This window comes from Dendropsophus ebraccatus, chromosome 13 (genome assembly GCF_027789765.1).
Source record: "Dendropsophus ebraccatus isolate aDenEbr1 chromosome 13, aDenEbr1.pat, whole genome shotgun sequence".
Classification (NCBI taxonomy): Eukaryota; Metazoa; Chordata; class Amphibia; order Anura; family Hylidae; genus Dendropsophus; species Dendropsophus ebraccatus.
Window position 1 is genome coordinate 10,617,001 of NC_091466.1, and position 22,802 is coordinate 10,639,802.

The following is a 22,802-nucleotide window of genomic DNA, read 5'->3' on the forward strand; positions in this document are numbered from 1 at the left end:
GGGACGATTATCATGCGGAAAATCCTTTTACCGTTCAAATTTAAACAGTGATTGTCCTGTGTAACTGTAGGCAACAATCCAAAAATCATTTGTGTCGATCGTTGATTTAGATCTGACCCTAAAATCATCTTTAATTGTTCGCTTTAATTCCACATTCATTCACTAAGATTGCACATCCTTCATTCTTCTGCTGGGATCAGATGGAGTAACCGGTCGTAGCAACGATCGTAACTAACAACTACCATTCTGTGTAATATGGTGAATGATTCCAGGTTTGCCATCGTTTATTGTTAATCGTTGAAAAGGACCCTTACTCTGATGCTACAGTCATCCACTTCCTCTTGTTCTGCCATCAAAATGATACATGATGACAGAAGGTCCGTGAATCCGGCTTGTAGCACATCTTCAGTGCACGGACGTTATTCACGGAACATGTGAATGTATAAATTGCAACAAGCTGATGGATTAGTGTGGATTGGATCAGCTGATCAGTCATGTTGCATTTGCTCCTTAGATCAGTGCTGCTCAGGGTCACTTCTGTGTAATTTCTCCCTGTTTATCACTCATCTGCTTCAGTGACTGTCAGTCTTCTATTGGTGTCTTCCTGATTTCATTAAACAAATCTGAAGAATAAGAAAGCGGCTGCACATCTCAGCCATGTCTGATACTAAGCTTCTCAGCTACAAAATTATTATATTAAAATATAATTTGATCAAACCATATTGCCTCATGTACCACATGCAGTTCTGCCCAGGATGGGGGCAAACCAGCGGTCCAGCAACGCCAATGTCACAGGACCAAGCCCCCAGGGCCAAGGTCACACAATACCTCTCAATGCGTTTCGGAGACAATATCTTTCCCTTTTTCAAGATTTTTTTTTTTCCTTTAGAAAGGGGAATGTTTTGTCTCTGAAACGCGTTGAGAGATATTCTGGAATCCTTTCGGCTCATCCGTACAAGATGTGACGTCACACCGGATTCCCAATTTTTAGTGGATTTTGGCTCTAGGTAGATTGCGCCATCGGGCGGGGCGCGTTCCTTAGCATCCGCTTATTACAGTGGAACGCTGGACTACTGATTATAGCAATAACCAGGAATTCTTACCTTTAAAATAAGAACCTTGGATTAGAAATTATGAACTAAAATTCTAGCAGGTCAGTGTCATGGTTATATTCTTTTACGCTGGGCCTTGCAGTACTTCGGGTTATACATAACAAATCTGCTTCCCAGTGATGATCTTATTTATTTCTTCTATGAACTCTAGCCTGAGTGTTATAAAGTTCACAGAGTGTTACCAAGTCCTGTAGTTCCACACAACGGCAGAACTAGTGGTTGTTTTAGACAGTAATCCTAGTAGCGGACAGTTTAGAGACACAGGCGTGCTTGCTGGACCTTGTAGTACCACGCAGTGACAGGACTGTCTGTAGGTAGCGTGGCTGGATGTGTATTTATTCATGGTGTTAGAAAGTTATACAGATTTGTAAATTACTTTTATTTGAAAATATCAAACCTTCCAGTACTTATCAACTGCTGTATGTCCTGCAGTAAGTGGTGCACTCTTTCCAGTCTGACACTGCTGACACCTCTGTCCATGTCAGGAACTGTCCAGAGCAGGAGAGGTTTTCTATGGGGATTTGCTGCTGCTCTGGAAAGTTCCTGACATGGACAAAGGTGGCAGCAGAGAGAACTGTGTCAGACTGGATATAATACTTCACTTCCTGCAGGACATACAACAGCTGATTAGTCCTGGACCATTAAAGATTATTAAATAAAAGTAAATTACAAATCTGTACAACTTTCTGACACCAGCTTATTTGAAAGAAAAAGATTTTCACCAGAGTACCTGTTTAAGTAAATAGGACAATGCTCCTCAGCACAATGATTGATAAATCTCCCAGTTTATGTATACTATATGAATTACTATCATTATTTACCTGTGATATTTCCAGCAGCTTCTATGACACCCTCAGTGACCTTCACTCCTATCTGGAATAAGATCCTAAATGGAGACTCTGTAACAATGAGCTGTGATGTGGACGTCGCTGTGGAGGGAAACGTCGCCTGGTACAGGAACTATGAGAGGATCCATACAGGAGGAGCTTATACCATACAGTCTGCCCAGTCCTCGGATAGTGGGGATTACTGGTGCGGGACCAGTGAGGAGGATATCAGTGAGGCTGTGACACTCAGTGTTGTACATGGTGAGTCGTTGTGTGTGTATCTATATCTATCTATCTCCTATCTATCTATCTATCTATCTCCTATCTATCTATCTATCTATCTATCTATCTATCTATCTATCTATCTATCTATCTCCTATCTATCTATCTATCTCCTATCTATCTATCTGTCTATCTTTTATCTATCTATCTATCTATCTATCTATCTATCTCCTATCTATCTATCTATCTCCTATCTATCTATCTATCTATCTATCTATCTATCTCCTATCTATCTATCTATCTATCTATCTATCTATCTATCTATCTATCTCCTATCTATCTATCTATCTATCTATCTATCTATCTATCTATCTATCTATCTATCTCCTATCTATCTATCTATCTCCTATCTATCTATCTATCTCCTATCTATCTATCTATCTCCTATCTATCTATCTATCTACTATCTATCTATCTATCTCCTATCTATCTATCTCTCTCCTATCTATCTCCTATCTATCTATCTATCTATCTATCTATCTATCTATCTATCTATCTATCTCTCTCCTATCTATCTATCTATCTATCTATCTCCTATCTATCTATCTTACTATCTCTCTCCTATCTATCTATCTATCTATCTATCTCCTATCTCCTGAAAAAAAGGGTTTACCAGCATACAAAGTAATTAGGCAACGTTTCTGTGGCCTCTCGCCACCATTTCAAGCCGGCGAGAGCAGGGCCGTTTCTAGGTAATTTGGACTACAGGGCGAATCTTGCTAAAAGCGCCCCCCCCCCCCCCAAAAAAATAAAAATAAGTAAGTCCGTGACTTACAGGTGACGTCTTCTTGGATCTGAGGCGTCACTTCTCTTTTCCTCTCCTTCTGGCCCAGACCTCCATGATGATTTCTTTCAGCTACAATTCGTCTCTTCTGAACCTGCCAGACATACATCTCAGGCTCCGCACTTTTACAACAACTTCCACTTTTTTGTGTCATGTGCAGTGAAGTCAGTAGGTATGTGGGTTGCCCCCTGTATATAGGATCCCCTGCTGTGCCCCCATATAGTAATAATTCCCCCTGTGCTTCCCCCCATAGTAATAATCCCCCCTGCGCTCCCCCATAGTAATAATCCCCCTATGCTCTATCCCCATAGTAATAATCCTCCCTGTGCTTCCCCCTATAGTTATAATCCCCCCTGTGCCCCCCCATAGAAATAATCCCCTCTTTGCCCCCCAATAGTAATAATCCCCCAGTACTCCCCCCATAGTAATAATCCCCCCTGTGCTCCCCCTTATAGTAATAATCCCCCCAGTGGTCCCCCTTATAGTAATAATCCCCCCAGTGGTCCCCCTTATAGTAATAATCCCCCCTGTGCTCCTCCCCCCCATAGTACTAATCTCCCTATGCAGTACAGATAGTAATAGCCCCATACAGGATAGCCTTCCCCCCGTGTAGCCCCCCATGGTATAGACCCACTGTGTAGCTCCCCACAGTAATGCCCTCCCCTCGTGTAGACCCCATAGTATAGCCCTCCCCCTGAGTAGCCCCCCAAAGTATAGTTCTCCCCCTGAGTAGCCCCCCCATCCAAATAGCCCCCCATAGTATAGCCCTCCCCCCATGTAGCCTCCCCCCCCCCCGGGTAGTCTTCCATACTATTGGCCCCATTGTAGCCCCCACATTCTAGCAGTTATGAGAAGGAAAAAAAAATACACTCACCTCTCCTGGATCCTGCGGCAGTGTCTCCCTCTGTCTGGCAGATGATCTTGTAAGTACAGTGAGCTTCCGACACAGGCAGCCTGCCACACACCTGCCCGGAAGCTCACTGCTGTAGCCCCAGGGGGCGCACGCCTGGCGGGGTGGCGACGATCTGGGCAGCTGATGGGACGGGCGGCCAGCGCCCCCTAGCTGTCGGCGCCCCGTGCGGTTGCCCAGCCCGCCCGCCACTAGAAACGGCCCTGGGCGAGAGGCCACAGAAACGTTGCCTAATTATTTTGTATGCTGTGCTGTGCACTTTGTGAATAAAGGTAAACCCTTTTTTTCACCTCATGTGGAATGCCGTCAAGCTACTTTACATATCTCTCTATCTCCTATCTATCTATCTCCTATCTATCTCCTATCTATCTCCTATCTATCTATCTATCTATCTATCTATCTATCTATCTATCTATCTATCTCCTATCTATCTATCTATCTATCTATCTCCTATCTATCTATCTATCTATCTATCTCCTATCTATCTATCTATCTATCTATCTATCTATCTATCTATCTCCTATCTATCTATCTATCTATCTATCTATCTATCTATCTCCTATCTATCCATCTCCTATCTATCTATCTATCTCCTATCTATCTATCTATCTCCTATCTCCTATCTATCTATCTACCTATCTCCTATCTATCTATCTATCTATCTATCTATCTATCTCCTATCTATCTATCTATCTATCTATCTATCTGCTATCTATCTATCTATCTATCTATCTATCTAAGCCAGCAAAATTACCGCAGCACTCCGTAGATAAATTTTCAAACCGTGAAGTTTATTGCTTCCACAAGTGCATTTAGCAACGTTTCAGCTCAATCAATATGAGCCTTTCTCAAGCTGTGCAACATACATGTGTATCAACAGGCTTTAAATAGTTACAAAGTGATTACAAAAACACATCATGTGACCAATCAGTAAAAAAAGTGAATAGTAGCAGAATCGCATCTCAAAAATAATATACATGACAATCATAATAAATGTGAGAAGAGACAGCATAAGCTGTCATAAGGTAATGTGAAATAAAGTGTCCATAAATATCAAAAGTCGTCTTTAAAAATATACAATTGGAGACAGGTGGGATGATCGCTCACCGGATGACGTCAGTCGGCCCCAGGACAAGTGTAAACAAATGCACGAGGCATATGGAGATCTCTCCGCCTTGGCTTGTGATGAAGCAAATAGCGCATGTGCCTATCCGATCCTGTTACGTTTTTCCATCCGGACGGTCTTTTTTGGCGCATGCGCTATTTGCTTCATCACAAGCCAAGGCGGAGAGATCTCCATATGCCTCGTGCATTTGTTTACACTTGTCCTGGGGCCGACTGACGTCATCCGGTGAGCGATCATCCCACCTGTCTCCAATTGTATATTTTTAAAGACGACTTTTGATATTTATGGACACTTTATTTCACATTACCTTATGACAGCTTATGCTGTCTCTTCTCACATTTATTATGATTGTCATGTATATTATTTTTGAGATGCGATTCTGCTACTATTCACTTTTTTTACTGATTGGTCACATGATGTGTTTTTGTAATCACTTTGTAACTATTTAAAGCCTGTTGATACACATGTATGTTGCACAGCTTGAGAAAGGCTCATATTGATTGAGCTGAAACGTTGCTAAATGCACTTGTGGAAGCAATAAACTTCACGGTTTGAAAATTTATCTACGGAGTGCTGCGGTAATTTTGCTGGCTTGTATACTCTTATACCCTCAATCCGCAAGGGTATTTACTGCAGGCACCAACCACACAAAGATTTCTGGAGTGCTGCGTCCACCTTATGCTATATCTATCTATCTATCTATCTATCTATCTATCTCCTATCTATCTCCTATCTATCTCCTATCTATCTCCTATCTATCTATCTATCTATCTATCTATCTATCTATCTATCTATCTATCTATCTCCTATCTATCTATCTATCTATCTCCTATCTATCTATCTATCTATCTCCTATCTATCTCCTATCTATCTATCTCCTATCTATCTATCTATCTATCTATCTATCTCCTATCTATCTATCTATCTATCTCCTATCTATCTATCTATCTATCTATCTCCTATCTATCTATCTATCTATCTATCTATCTATCTATCTATCTATCTCCTATCTATCTCCTATCTATCTATCTATCTATCTATCTATCTATCTATCTATCTATCTATCTATCTCCTATCTATCTCCTATCTATCTCCTATCTATCTATCTATCTATCTATCTATCTATCTATCTATCTCCTATCTATCTATCTATCTATCTATCTCCTATCTATCTCCTATCTATCTATCTATCTATCTATCTATCTATCTCTCTCCTATCTATCTCTCTCCTATCTATCTATCTCCTATCTATCTATCTCCTATCTATCTCCTATCTATCTATCTATCTATCTATCTATCTATCTATCTATCTATCTCCTATCTATCTATCTCCTATCTATCTATCTATCTATCTATCTATCTATCTATCTATCTATCTATCTATCTCCTATCTATCTATCTCCTATCCATCTCCTATCTATCTATCTCCTATCTATCTATCTATCTATCTATCTATCTATCTATCTATCTATCTATCTAATGTAGAAAAATGGTGCAGCACTCAAAGAAAGTCACAAAATGTTGTGGTGCCTGCCAGTATGCACCCTTGAGACCATAGGTGCTGAAATATACAATATAGGAATCACTGTGGCACTCAAAAATAGTGAAAAAAATGGTGATTTATTCGCCCAAAACCGCAACGTTTCAAACTCGCAATGAGTCCTTTTTCAAGCAGTGTTACAACACTAACACTGCTTGAAAAAGGACTCATTGCGAGTTTGAAACGTTGCGGTTTTGGGCGAATAAATCACCATTTTTTTCACTATTTTTGAGTGCCACAGTGATTCCTATATTGTGTATCTATCTATCTATCTATCTATCTCCTATCTATTATCTATCTCCTATCTATCTAATCTATCTATCTCTCTCTCTCCTATCTATCTATCTCCTATCTATCTATCTATCTATCTATCTATCTATCTATCTCCTATCTATCTCCTATCTATCTATCTATCTATCCATCTATCTCCTGCCTTATAGACACCAGTCCTATGGTAGTGATACAATGTACATGGAGTCAGCAGGCAGTATATATGTCCTACAGAGACTCCAGCTGTGATCTGTGTCCCTTAGGTCCGCTCGTCCTGCAGTCACCGCCCTACATACATGAAGGAGAGGACCTGTCACTGAGATGTCACAGCGGCTCCATGGATTACCAGGGACCAATAGAGTTTTATAGGAACAATGAACTGATCCATTCATCTGCCAGTGACTCTGTATTCCTGGTTGGGGACCATAGAGATGAGACGGCTGTATACAGGTGTACAAAACAATTCCTGACTGGTGGATATAGTATATACAGCGATGAGACCAACATCAGTGATCAAGGTAAATCTTAGCCGACCTATATATTCTCCATGTGATTGTAAACCAGGTATTTGTCTGGTCACATCCTCTATATATCATCCAACACTGTCACCAGTAGTTACATCACTGGGCTCACAGTCCTCTCTATTCTCACCTTATAGTCATGTTACACTGCGCCTGTGATGTGTGAAATCTTACAAAAAGCTAAAACACACAAGCATTAAATGGTAAAGGAAAATTATTATAGTTATACACAGACACATGCAAACATAATATCAGTAAAGGTTAAAGGGGTACTCTGGAGACTGAAAGTGTGGTGTCCCACCACGGGTGTTGCTGTTGGCTACACCCTTTGCAAAAGTCTGTACTTATCTGTGTAAATGGTAATGTTGCAGTACCAGAGTTTTACCACTAGGTGTCGTTATTATGTTTCATTGTATTTAGATATTGCTCAGCTGTGGATACTAAAGGGTTATTGTTTTCTTATGTACCACCTGGATCTATACACCAATGAGAGTTCTCTCTTTTCCTAACCTATCATCTTTCTCTTTACATCTCTCACACGCTCTCTTCACGCACTCAAAGCACACCTTATATGCGCTGTAGGAAGGAAGTCACATGGGTGGAGGAATTGTAAGGGTCTTTTGTCTTTGATTCTGTAGTGGAAGGACACAAGCTAGGATGCTCTGTACAGCAGTCAAGTTGTACCCTGGCTCCTGCCAGGTCCCCTAGTTCCAGTTCAGTTGTGGTCTAGACGTTGAGCAGAGCACATACACATGCTAGACCTAGGCACAGTTTTCCCTCAAGCGACACTAGTGAACACTATGCAGTGTTAAGTCACTACCAGAGAGGACAAGTCAGGGATCATCTCAACCCACACCGAGAACCAAAAGGAACACAGTGCAGGACAGTATCCATAAAGAGGAACTAATCCGGATAGAGCAAAGTTGCCAGAAGCTAGGCATTCTATCTTGCAGCGTGGATGTAAGCAGGGAACTCTCAGCATACCGCTCATCCCAGGTAACAGGATCTGGGGTTTGTGTCACCCTCGAGGACGGGTCGCCCAACACTGGTGGGCATTAGGTGGTATCAGGACCAAAGAATCAAAATACTGGCACAAGTATTCTTTCTTCTTTCAAGTATTCTACTTATTCTACCTCTCGAAGTTCCGGCAGAGCACAGTACTAGTTGGTTTGAGACTCTCTCGACATCCTCCTCTCTACTCCTCTGAACTTTCTACTCCTCGACACACAACTTAACCAGCATCTACTTCAAGTTTACAAGTACAATATCAAGGCAAAGCTGTATAACCTGCTTTCTCGATAAGTAAATAGATTTTATTTATTGTAACGGGACTCTGTGGTTTTTCACTAAACACCTACACAGTGCTCACAAACTCCTTGGGTTATCTCCCCTTTCTGTGGGTGGCGGTACCAATAGTCCGGGTGGGTCACTACTCCACTCCGGACCACCATGATAATTGCTCAAGGGACCCCAAAACAGCCCGGCAGGACACTGTCCACAGGGGAAAAAGGTATAGCCGGCCCACCTAAAATAAAGCAGGTGTGCCAGCATACCTGTGTGCCCATCCGGCACTGGCGTCACGACAACCTAACATCCAGCTGAACTGTGCCTTAAACAACCTTCACAGTAGTGGTGTCACACTTAGCCATCTGGCAAGTGACCGGTCTCACCGCCTCCCAGGGTGGAACCACCACCACCAAAGCAACTATTCTTTTTTTTGCTCGTAATTGGCTTTAATAAAGTTATATTACTTTGCATTGTTTTTTATTTACACACATAAAGTCCTGTTGAGTGGCAGCAGTGAAGGAAAACATGGCCTCCTTTGTTGTCACTACCATTTGTGTTGGTTACTGCAGGGCTATTCACTACTCACTAGTATAGCATAGAAGTGTGGTGTGTGCTCGACTGGTCACTTGCTAGATGGTACCGTGTGTCTCCACTACTGTGGTGGCTGGTCGGAGTATAGCTCAGCCTGTAGATGTACTGTCGTGACCCCAGTGCCAGTTGGGCACACAGGTATGGAGGCACACCGGCTTTTAGTTTAGGGTGGCAGGCTATACCCTTTCCCCTGTGGTCGGTGACTACACTGAAACACTGAAACCGCTTCCTCAGCTGAATAATTGCCAGTTCTCTCTGCCATCCGGCCCCCACACTTGTTTAATCATGTGCCTCCTCTAAGCTGATGATTGACATCACATGGTTGGTGACTCAGGTCATCAGCCATGTATCTTGTACCACCAGCCCATCTGCTCAGCCACATAAACTGCACTGTGCGACCAATCTCTTTTGTAGTGAGGAGGTAGTGATTGGCTCCATAGGACACTGCACATGCTATTCTTGGTACATGACTTAAAGGGGTTGGCCACTTTATAGTAAAATAATTCAGTGTACTCACTGTATATTCTGACAGCAGCCCCCTGTGTGCCTCATAGATCTAATATTAGACTCCCCTCCTCAAGGCTGGGATGCCCTGCTCTGTGGTGATTCTGTCCATAAAATGGTTGACATGGAGGAGCATGTGACCATGCCCCCCCCAGTGTCCACCGCTGAGCCTTTATATGCCAATGGAGGACACAGGGGGCGGGGCATGGACACATGCTCCTCCATGTCGGCCATTTTATGGACAGAAACACCACGGAGCAGGACAGTACAGCCTGGAGGAGGGGAGTCTGATTTTAGCTGTATGAGGTACACAGGGAGCTACTGTCAGTATATACAGTGAGTACCCTTACGAATACTGTACACTGAACTATTTTACTATAAAGTGGCCAACCCCTTTAAGGTATTGCTGAGTCCCTTCCGGCTAACCTTAACCACTTACTAAGCCTGCTTTTACATACCTCCCAACTTTGACGAAGTGCAAAGAGGGACATAGACACGCCCCAACCAAACAAAAGATAACGCCCCTTACTACACCCATGCCATAAGCCATGCCCCTAACCACGCCCAAACACTTCTCCCACAATCACAGGGTAGCGCAACACTGATTTTCTTATGCCACCACTGCTACTGAATAAAATCAGAAGAAAAATATGTGGTCAGCTCACCTCATCTTTGCTTTTGCAATCCCAAGGTTAATGTTGGAGGGTGCACGGAAGATTCGGCGGCGGCCTGCCGCTCAGGTAAGTGATACGAATCCAGACAAAGTGGGGGAATTCCAGCACTCCAGGAAAATAAGTTTCTTTTAAAACGATTCTTTATTTATCATAATGTTAAAAACTTTATCTCTCCCTGGGAGAGACCCGTCACCAACCGGTTTCACGCTCGTGGCGCTTAATCATGGTATGCTCGGACAAGTGAATTCACCCCATTTAAAACCACATAAATTACCATGCTAATTCCACCTGAGGCCTGTGACGTCACGTCCTGGGTGGACGCAGGTCACATGTCTCCAGGATGTAAAACAGAGTAAAAAGACACATACATGCTTCATCATTAGTCTGGTTTGGAGTGGCAGCTCGGAGGAGGCACAGGAGTTCGTGACATATATAAATAATAACACTAATAATTTACGTTTTACTCATAATTTACAGCAAAGTCACATTTCATTCCTGGATATTTCATTGTTTGGATCTCAAGAGAGGGGTACAGTGCAGACATCGCTATATAGAAAACCCACGGATGGCAATTCCATTCTACATGCTGACAGTGAGCACCCGGTACACACTATAAGAGCCATCCCAGTGGGTGAATTTACCAGAATAAAACGATTATGTTCTGAAGCACATGATTATGATACACAGATTAATATAGCTACGGAAAGATTACAAAGAAGAGGTTATGACAGTAGAGTTCTTAAAAGAGCAAAGAAGATAGTACAACAGAAGAGAAGAGAGGACTATTTAAGTCCACGCAATATAAGGGGAAAGAGGAATAATGAGAATAATGAAAAAGAAAAAACTGCAGCGGTGGTCACCTTCTCCACAAAATATTCACCACAATTTCCACAAATAATTGAGATCGTGAACAAACACTTACCTATTTTACGCCAGGACGCTATCCTGTCGGAAATTTTGGACGAAGGCTATAGATGCGTATCAAGAAGGGGAAGGTCTCTGCGTGATATTCTGTCCCCCAGCATGGTCAAACATGCGACAGATGATAATCCGGAAAGAACTGTAGGAAATTACAGATGTGGACATTCGAGGTGCAGCACATGTAAACATACAATAAAAACAGAATACTACACGGACAGCCAGAAAATAAAAACATACAAAATCGGAGCCTAGCAGCGCTCGAAGCAGGACGCGCGTCCAGGAGCTCCTGCTTCTTCTAACATCAAGAGCCCAGTATCTGAGTGCTACCAGGCCCTCCTGGCCTGGCATCGGGCATACCTGTGCTGGGACGAGCTGCCGCGTGAGTGGGGATCTTTTCTGGAGCTCCGGTCTGCTGCTCCAGCCTGCGGCCTACTCTGACCCCGAGACCGGGGCCTCAATTTCGCCGGCGGTCCCGCCCGGCACATCGGGGCGGCGGATCGCGGCGGCCGCGGTGCGTGCTCGCGGCTGCTGCCTCTTGGTGCGCTGGTCTCCTGCCCTAGGAGCCGGATGAGGTGAGGGAGGCCCGAGAAAGGAGAGCATCTGGGCCCACAGAGAAACTGCAAGGAGACAGTGGCGGAGGAGTTGCAGAAAGTAGATCCGGCACTCCACTGCTGGCAGAGGCGCCATCTTCCCCTCACTAGCAGCACAGCCAGGCACCAATATTGAAGCAGGCACTGAGGGGTGCCTTTTATGATACTGGGGACACTATAAATCGTCCGCTGCTGCTCTTAATGACAGGTCTCCACAAACCTCCCCCTCCCCCAGAGCCCTAAACTAAATAAATCCTGTGACATACAAGCCCTGTTCTCTGACATTTTAATTACAATTAGCCCCTGGCGTGCTGGTGGCCTACAACCAGTTTAACAGGCACTTACAATAAAGGCTCCATCTTACACTCCAGTGAATTCATACAGCAGAAGACGTCACACCTATAACTTGAAAGAAATTGGTCAGTGGCCATTATATAGAGCTGCTTTTCAGAGAATTCACACAGGAGTGGAAGTCACATTTCTAACTTCAAAGAGACTGCCCATTACTGTCACCAAGTGGCAACTATATAAAGTTGCCTATCAGAGAAGTCACACAGGAGAAGGCACACTTATAACTTGAAAGAAACTGTCCATTACAGCCACCAAGTGGCGACTATATAAAGTAGACTATCAGAGAATTCACACGGGAAAAGAAGTCGCACCTATAACTTGAAAGAAACTGTCCATTACTGCTGCCTAGTGGCAAACATATAAAGTTGCCTTTCAGAGAATTCACACAAGAGAAGGCTCACTTATAACCTGAAAGGAACTGTCCATTAATGCTACAAAGTGACGACTATATAAAGTAGCCTTTCAGAAAATCCACACAGGTGAAGTCACATTTATAACTTGAAAGAAATTGTCCATTACTGCCACCAGGAGGTGATTACATTCAGTTTCGTATCAGAGAACTCACACGGGAGGAGAAGTTAGGTTCCAAACCTGAACGAATCTGTTTTAATGCCGCAGTTTAGTGGACGACCTATAAAACTGCAGTCGTTTTAGTTCACAGACAGTTTTTGGGCTTCCAGCTCCGGCGCCATGTAAGTAGGCCATGTCAGCATCTCGTTCCGTTTAGTGAGCTCCCTGACAGCGCGCCCGACCACCCGCAGACCATCACTCACCTCCCTCCTCGGTGCCGACGACACCAGCAAGGAATATGGATCGTTTTATTCAAAAGGGCAAGCTGTCCCAGTCCAAGGGCCGTGGCAAGTCCAGCAAGACGAAAAGCAGTAGCAGAAGGGCGGGATCTCCCGCTTCCTCACGAGCTACATCCCCAGAGAGGTCTGAGCGAGATTCTTCAGCAGGGGAAGAAGACACCGAATCCTTTGTGATGGATTACGCTGCACTGGCGGCAGAAGTGGCAAAAAGGATCACCCCTGGTCTCCAGGACTCAGTCGCAGAGGCAGTGACAAGCGCCTTAAGGCAAGTACAGAAGGAGGTGGCAGCCCAAGGCACCAGACTTAGTGCGGTGGAGGAGAGAGTGGGGGTGCTAGAAGATGGGGCTAACACCTTGCCTGCCAGGATGCAGACTATAGAGATGGAAAATAGACGCTTGTGGGACAGAGTGGAAGACCTGGAAAATAGGTCCAGGAGGAACAACCTCCGGATAGTCGGGGTTCCTGAGACTTTCCTACAAAGAGACTTACTGAAACTATGTGAACACACGCTCCCATCGTTGCTAGGTATACAACAATTGTGCAAGGTTGAGAGGGCCCACAGGCTCGGCCCAGACCTACGTCCAGCTCCAGAGAGGGGGATACCTGCAGGCTTGTCTCAGAGAGAACGCCCTAGACAGGTCATAGTGAAATACCTTGACTTTACCGATAAAGTAGCCATACAAAGAGCATTCAGAGCCAGAAAAGACGCCTTGGAGCTGGACGGTCATAGGATTCTAATCTTTGGCGACTTTTCTGTGGAGGTGACGAAACGCCGTAAGCTATTTTCTCCCATCTGCACAGCACTCTATAAACAGCAAATACGCTTTGCCCTGATATACCCAGCTATTCTGAAAGTTTTTTACCCGGACGGGTCCTTTTCCACCTTTACTAATGCGGAGGAGGCCGCGGCATCTCTTCAAGAATTTCTTGGCAACAGGTCTCCACGCCTGTCTGCGACTGCAGAGGATTTTACTCCATTCCAAGCCAGGAAACGCATGGCGTCACTACAAGAGGAGAATCCAAATGCTGTTGCCCCCCCTGTCTCTATATGCCAGAGTTCCCCTCCTAAGGAACAAAGGATCCGGCAATCTATCTCGGGTTTTTCTCGATCAAATGAAGCGCATGGAAGCTCAGGGACGCAGTCAGGGATGGATTGAATGGTTTCACACATTTCTCTGGATTTTTACACTTCTCAAGTTTGCTTCTGTTAAAAATGCAGCCTCTTTCCGGTGTCTTCAAAGTGTACCTGCGGATGGGCGCCCGTAGTATTTACTACCTCTCCCTGCTGGGGACCATTTTTCGGGTTTATCCCGTTATTTAGCTTCATATGACAAATATGCTTGCTTATTCTTGGTCTTGTTGTTTGCCCTTCTCCCACCCAAATCTTACAACTTCCCTTTTTCCCTCCTTTTCCTCTCCCCTCCCCTATCATTCCCTCCTCCCCCCATCCCACGGTAATTCCTCCCCCTCCTCCCCTCCTTCCCCCCCCCTCCCTCCTCCCCTCCTTCCTCCCCCTCCCTGCATCCTCCCCTCCTTCCCCCCCCCTCCCTCCCTCCTCCCCTCCTTCCCCCCCCCTCCCTCCATCCCTCCCACCCTTCCTTCCCCCCTCCTCCCCCCTTCCTTTCCCCCCTCCATCCACCCTCCCTTCCCCCCCTCCCTTCCCCTCCTCCCTCCACCCCTCCCCCCTTCTTCTTTTTTTTTTTTTTTTTTTTTTTTTTTTTTTTTTTTTTTGGTTTGTTTGTGCGCTATCCTGACTGTCAGGGAGCTCCAAATGACGGTAGAGATGGCACGAAGGTTTGTTTTCTCAAAACATGTTTGTATTGGAGGATAGTTCTCTTACATGGAAAAAAGTGAAGTCCTTAGACCCGGGTTCTGCCAAGAGTAATTTATGTTTCCCTATCTCTTGGCAAGGGTCATGTGAATGCAGATTTCTTGTTCTTGTTCTGACGATATTGCTGCTTATGTTGTTGGGGGGAGGGGTTTGGGGGGGGGGGTTTGCTCACGGTCTCACGGGGTTTTCTAATACACATTGCATATTATGCTTTATTTGCATTACTCCATGGTACGTATTGTGACATGGAATGTAAAGGGGCTTAGATCCCCTCATAAGAGAAATATGGTGCTACGCCATCTAAAAAAACTAGCTCCTGATGTAGTCTTCCTACAGGAGACCCACTTAGGAAGCGATGATTTCTTTAGACTCCGCAAATTATGGGTCGGGAAAGTGTTTGGTTCCTCCTCACAAGATAATAAGGCGGGGGTAGTTACATTACTTTCCAAATCTTTTAATATGGAAGTGGTAAGCTCATGGTCTGATGGGGAAGGTAGAATATGTACCCTACAGGTAAAAACGCCAGCTGAGGAACTACTTTTAGTGAATGCCTATGGCCCCAATGACGCAAATAGGAATTTCTTCTCCGCTTTGTCCACTACACTGTTAAGCCGTGCATCGACTAACGTAATTGTTGGTGGCGATTTTAACGCTGTCATGCAACATTCAGAGGACAGGAAGTCAGGGGGAGGGGTTCGAGTCACTCCCAGGTCAAGAGATACGGTGTTGGCACAGTGGGCCAATGGGGTGGCTTTAACGGATGCGTGGAGATGGGCCTACCCAGATGCTAGAGAATATACACATTACTCACATCCCCACAACTCGTGGTCGCGTTTAGACTACGTGTTCCTATCACCCTCTCTAGTTTCCCGCACTGACACAATTACTATTGGAGACCTAGTTATCTCCGATCATGCACCCGTCATTGTCACTTTGCACGACAAACTGCCTAGAGGGACAGACTACCAATGGAGATTCCCGAGCGGGTTGGCCAGGGATGAAAATTTTAAGGCCTTTCTTAAAGGGTGGTGGATGGAGTATGCAGCAACGAACTCGGCCCACACTGACAACCCCCAGCTATACTGGGAGGCAGCTAAGGCTGTTTTACGTGGAAAGATTATGGCCTATGTTGCTACATTAAAGAAAAAGATCCAAGCCCAACTTAAATCTCATAGTGATGATCTTAGACTTAAATACACCGCGTTTACGCAGTCCCCCACCCCAGAAGCAAAGGCCCAGTGGCAATTGGCCAAGGCATCCTATGAACAGTGGCTAGACCGGAGGGAGAATATTTACCGTTCCCATTTTGAGGCTACTCTCTTTAGACACGGAAATAAGCCCGGACGCCTATTGGCAAAGCTGGCTAAAGGTCCTTATACCTTACACCATATTCATTCCCTTAAGGATGACACAAGGACATCTCACACGCATCCGATTAAAATAAACTCAATCCTCAAGGAGTTTTTCTCTAAATTATACTCAGATACCCCGTCCCTGGATCCTCAGCAGAGAGACTGGCTTACAGAGGCTCATCTCCCCACACTTTCTGATGAGGATAGGTCCTTATTAAATGCTTCTATTACTATGGAAGAATTGGGGAAAGTAGTCAAACACCTAAAACCTAATAAGGCCCCGGGGCCGGACGGCTTCACTGGGGATTTCTACAAGCTTTTACTAGAGGAGGTTGGTCCTGCCTTGACGTCCTTATTCAACTCCTATCTGGCTGGCACTATAATATCACGAGATATGAATACAGCCGTAATTAAGGTTTTGCCCAAACCAGGGAAAGACCTCACTTCCCCAGGAGGATATAGGCCTATCTCTTTAATAAACGTTGATCTGAAAATAGCTTCCAAAATCATGGCAGATAGACTGGCTCGAATACTGCCTAGACTAATTTCTTACAACCAGGTGGGCTTTGTTCAGGGCAGAGCGGCAGTGACCAACCTCAGAAAGGTTATAGGAGTGTTGGACGAGGTTCACTTGAGACCAGAACTACACCCCTCCCCCGCCATATTATCTATTGACGCTGAAAAAGCCTTTGATAATGTGCGGTGGGAGTGGGTGTGGACTGTAATGGAGAAGATGGGATTTCATGGGGAGTTTATGGCCTATTTACATTCCCTCTATACGTCCCCGCAGGCTCGGATAGGTACCCCGGGCTTTCTGTCTTCCCCGTTTTGCCCAGAGAAGGGCACCAGACAGGGATGCCCCCTATCGCCCTTATTATTCAATATAGCCATTGAACCGTTGTCTCGGATCTTGGATCAGTGTTCGGTATTCGAGGGTATAGCGGTTGGGGGCATCCCTGTTCGCATTGCCTTATTTGCAGATGATCTTCTTATATTTTTAGAACACCCGAGCAGGGATTTACCAGCCGTATTTAATTGTCTACATGATTTCGGACTTAAATCTGGCTTCAGGGTCAATGTCTCTAAGAGCACACTGTTGGAGTTGCGGGCCAGTTCCTCTCGGCTATCACAACAATCGTTAGGGGTCCCGGTATCCCTCACTCGCACTAATATGAAATATCTGGGGGTATTGGTGGGGTCAAGTCCCGGCACCTTGTATGGTCTAAACTTTCCTCCCCTCATCCAGTCTATTATAGCGTCTCTGGAGAGATGGGCGAAACTACCCTTACCCTTGCTTGCCAGATGTCATCTGGTGAAAATGATGGCCTTCTCAAGGTTATTATACCCAATGCAGACCATCCCCGTCCTACTCAAACATGATGATGTTCGCCGGCTGAACTCGGCTTTTATTAAATTCATTTGGGGAGGTGGACGCCCCAGGATTGCATTGAAAAAGTTACAACTATTCCGTGACCAGGGGGGTCTAAATTTCCCAGACGTTAGACGTTACAACTTGGCGTGTCTTATGCGCCATGGAGTAGATTGGATGAGGGGAGGTGGCCCGTACTCCAATATCCGCCTGGAGGGTGCCCTTGCCCTCCCCTGCCCGTTGCAGTCGCTCCTCTACACAAAATTTCCTGCTATCCCTCCAGCTATCAAACGGAGCCTCCTTCTACGGGACACAATTATAGCATGGAAGTCTAGCTTAAAGGATGCGGGGTTGCCATTCGCCATTGGTAGGCATATGCCCATATGGCATCATCCTGAGGCACAAGAGCTATCTACTAACAAGCTATATCACAAATGGAAAGATAAGGGTATCACCCAAGTCAAACATCTTCTTCACAAGTCGGAACACAGATATCTGACTTTGGAGGAGACTCTGTCAAAATATGGGTTAACATCAGATCATTTTTTGATTTATTCGCAGGTGGTGGCCTTTTTAAAATCTAGGCTCCGTAACCTCAAACCACTACACCAGTCATCTTTTTTTGATGACGTCATTCAAACAGAGACTCCTATTCATTCATTGTCCTATCTGGCATGGGCGTTGAGACGGCGGGCCTCGAGCCGATCAGACCTGGGTGTTTTCAAACACTGGGATCATTATTTCAATAGGGAAGATCTTACCAAACCAATCCTGGATGGCTATGCTTCTGTGAGGAAGGCCATTGTAAATGAAACTTGGCGGGAAACACAATTTAAGTTAATTCATAATGCCACGTATGGATTTACCCTGCCTAAAACCGTTGACAGGCCTGATCGGATTGAGGCTTGCCCGAACTGTAATGCCCAAGGCACTGACCTGGTACATGGCCTAGTCACTTGTCCTCTGACAAGACATTTCTGGGTACAACTGCAGAATCTTCTTATAGCTAAACTACGAATTACTTTGTCGTTAGACCCACTGCAGCTTTTGTTTCATATCCCGCAGTCAGAGAGTACATTGACCCAGCTTACCCATGTCTTTCTCCTAGTAGCAAAGAGATGTCTCCTAGCCAACTGGTTGGTAGCGCGTATGCCAACGATGAATGATGTGTTGCTTCAGGTAAAGCGATACCTTTATCATGATCAACTGGAGGTACTTAGAGACAAGGAAAAGTCCACAAAGGGGTTTTTTTAAGAAATGGAAAACCTTCATTTGTTGTTTTCTTTCCCATTCTGATATTAGACAGCTAATGTTGCCATTTGTGGATACCCTGTGGTACCTCAAAAAAGATGTTGCTGGAACTTTGGGAAAACTTAAGGTGACATCTTGAGGTTATGGTTCATTAAGGCGTCGGCACCAGATGCGTTTACGTAGCCATGTGTTTATTTTGAGACCGTGAGTGGGTGGGGGGGTGGTTGGGGGGGTGGGGGGTAGAGTTTCTCCCATTACTTATTTGGTTTTATCTTCTATTTTGTATCATTGGTTTTATTGCATATATGTGGTAACCTTTGCATAAATCTCTTGGCGGGAGTGTTTCCCGCTGTTGTGACAGATATTTGTAAAATGTTTTTGGTTGAAAAACAATAAAAAAAAAAAAATAAAACATACAAAATCACAGACTATATAAATTGCAATAGCGAATATGTAGTATATATTGTTGAATGTATGGAATGCCAACTACTTTACGTAGGCTGTACAAAAAGAAAATTACGTACGCGCATAAAAGAACATATGAACGATGCCAAAAAACCTGGCAATACGGGATCTGGAGCAGCCAAGCACTTCTCAGAGGTACATGGGGGAGATATATCCTCCTTTCGCTTTTACGGAATAAGAAGGATCTCAAAACCCATCCGAGGCGGAGATTGGCGGAGTAAGCTACTACACGCCGAGGCAGAAAGCATTTTCAAACTTAAGACTCGGCGGCCACTAGGACTTAACTTTAAAAATGACCTCCTATATCATTATTTACAATAAGAAGTAATCGTATCGCTATTGATGTACACGGGACTAATGATGAAGCATGTATGTGTCTTTTTACTCTGTTTTACATCCTGGAGACATGTGACCTGCGTCCACCCAGGACGTGACGTCACAGGCCTCAGGTGGAATTAGCATGGTAATTTATGTGGTTTTAAATGGGGTGAATTCACTTGTCCGAGCATACCATGATTAAGCGCCACGAGCGTGAAACCGGTTGGTGACGGGTCTCTCCCAGGGAGAGATAAAGTTTTTAACATTATGATAAATAAAGAATCGTTTTAAAAGAAACTTATTTTCCTGGAGTGCTGGAATTCCCCCACTTTGTCTGGATTCGTATCACTGAATAAAATCCACTGTACCACATACATATCAACACATACAGTCATATAGAGGTAGAGCCAGCCCTACACAGCTTTGTACACCATATACATTACAGTGCAGTTATATCCAGTGACTCACAGGGGACGTCTTCTCTCATCAGAGTTGTTCCCTTTTCATCTTCTTCATCTGCTCTGGGCCATCATGAGAACTTCTCTGAGCCACGAATCCACAGAATCTGCCAGCCAGACATATTAGGCTCCTCGCTCTGGCACCATCCTCATCTCTATACCAACTGCACATCTGTATTGGCCCCTTTATACCCTTGTTTAGTGGGTAGGCTGACTCTATATGATCCTCCTTATAGTATATGCCCCTCTCTGTGTAGCCTCCTTATAGATGGCCCCCTTATACATGTTCCCCTTATAGATTGCCCCCTAATAAATATCCACCTTATAGATTGCACCCTTATACATGTCCCTTTATAGATTGCTCCCTTATACATATCCCCTTATAGATTTCCCCCTTGTACATGTTTCCCTTATAGATTCCCCCTTGTACATGTCCCCCTTATAGATTGCCCCTTATACATGCCCCCCTTATAAATTGCCCCTTGTAGATGTCCCCCTTATAGATTGCCCCCTCTTATACATGCCCCTCTTACAGATGGTCCCTTGTACATGTCCCCCTTATAGATTGCCCCCCTTATAGATGGCCCCCTAATACATGTTCCCCTTATACATGTCCCCCTTATAGATGCCCCCTTGTACATGTCCCCCTTATAGATGGCCCCCTAATACATGTCTCCCTTATAGATGTCCCCCTTATACATGCCCCCCAAATACATGTTTCCCAGACAAAAAAAAAAAAACTCACCTAACACCTCGCTCCCCCACTGCGGCTGTCTTCTTCTCTCACCCTGTCAGCCTGGCCCCCGGCTGATTCGCACTCTCTGGGGATGTCCCAGAGAGCGCACCAGTGACCACTTAGTGTGCGCCGGGGCTGGTACTTCCAGTATAGGGAGCTCTCAGCTCTTGTGAGTGCTCCCTCTACCGGAAGTACAGGCCGGCGGCGCACACTGAGAGGTCACTGGTGCGCGCTCTGCTGGGGAATCCCCGGGACATCCCCAGAGAGCGCGTATCAGCCGGGGGCCAGGCCGACGCTGCCCCCAGCCCCACAGGCGTACTGAAATCTAAGGACAGTACGCCTATGGGGCAGAAGGCAGTGCGGTGGGGAGCGGGACACCTTGGGGCTGTCCTGGGATGGCGGGACATTACCCCCAAGGATCCAGGACAGTTGGGAGGTCTGCTTTTACCTTCTATCCCTTACCAACCTCCCCTTTCCCCATTAACTCTGAGTACACTCCAGTAGCATTGGAAAAATTGGCCATAACAGCATCTTTATTAAAGTGCCTAAAATTAACAAATTAAATAACATAAATAACACAAATAACAATAATACAAATGAGGTCTAGGGAGGTCTTGCAGAGCACCATCCAGCAGCAACAGTAATTAAAGGAGAAGTCAGGCAAAATTTTTTATTAAAGTACTGTATTGTCCCCCAAAAGTGATAAAAATCACCAATATACACTTATTAGGGGAAATGCTTATAAAGATGTTTTTTCCCTGCACTTAATACTGCATCAAGGCATCACTTCCTGGATAATATGGTGATGTCACTTCCTGGATAATATGGTGATGTCACTTCCTGGATAAAAATGGTGATGTCACTTCCTGGATAAAAAATGGTGATGTCACTTCCTGGATAACATGGTGATGTCACGTCTCCCAGAGCTGTGCGGGCTGTGGCTGCTGGAGAGGATGATGGCAGGGGGACACTAAGGGACACAGGGCACTGGAGGGACACTGAGCATCCCCCTGCCATCATCCTCTCCAGTAGCCACAGCTCGCACAGCTGTTTGCTGGACTTCTCCTTTAATCAACTATCGTCCAGCTGCACCGCGCCGATTCGGAAGCTGACAAATTTCCCATCTGGCTACCTAACTACCACACACTTGTTCCTTACTTAACTCTCTAGGCTTCCAATCCCAGCTAATCTAATTGTGCTGTGCCTCCGCTAGGTCTGCACCCCCTGCTCTGTGCCCTTCCTTAACCCTTAGACGACCCAGGGCGTATAGTTACGCCATGGAAGTCTGTCCCCAGACGACCTAGGGCGTAACTGTACGCCCTGGGTGTTTCTCCCGCTATGAAGCGTGCTCCGGAGCGGAGCGCGCTTCATAGCAGGTGGGGGTTGGCTGCAATCAGCAGCCGGGACCTCACCGGCAATGACACGCTGCAGCGATCGCGCTGCCGCGTGTCATTAACTCCTGTCACTTACCGATCGGGACCCCCGCAGTGTGACTGTGGGGGTCCCGATCGGTAAAACGGGCCGCCGGAGCTCTCTCACCTGCCTCCGTGCGGTCCGATCGGCGCTCTGGTCACTGAGCCTGCACAGGCAGGCTCAATGAGCAGAGCGCCGATAACACTGATCAATGCTATGCCTATGGCATAGCATTCATCAGTGTAAAAATCCAAGTAGTGAATGTAAAAGTCCCCCAAAGGGACTTCAAATGTGTAAAAAAAAAAAAAGTTAAAAACACTAACACACTACCCCAAAACCCCTCCCCCAATAAAAGTCTAAATCACCCCCCTTTCCCATTATATAAATAAAACATATAAAAATAAATAAATAGATAAACATATAATATACCGTAGCGTGCGTAATTGTCCGATCTATTAAAATATAACAAGCGTCATTGCGAACGGTAAACGGCGTACACGAAAAGAGAGA

General features: G+C 45.1%; 1 protein-coding gene across 1 annotated transcript in view; it reads left to right on the forward strand.

Annotated features, from left to right (window-relative positions):
- Positions 1-1,956: 1,956 nt before the first annotated feature.
- Positions 1,957-22,802, forward strand: part of LOC138771156 (carcinoembryonic antigen-related cell adhesion molecule 2-like) — a 35,208-nt gene continuing 14,362 nt past the window's right edge. Inside the window, exons 1-2 of the mRNA XM_069950672.1 lie at positions 1,957-2,200; positions 7,115-7,369. Coding sequence (XP_069806773.1) covers positions 1,957-2,200; positions 7,115-7,369 — 499 coding nt within the window. The remainder of the gene's footprint in view (positions 2,201-7,114; positions 7,370-22,802) is intronic.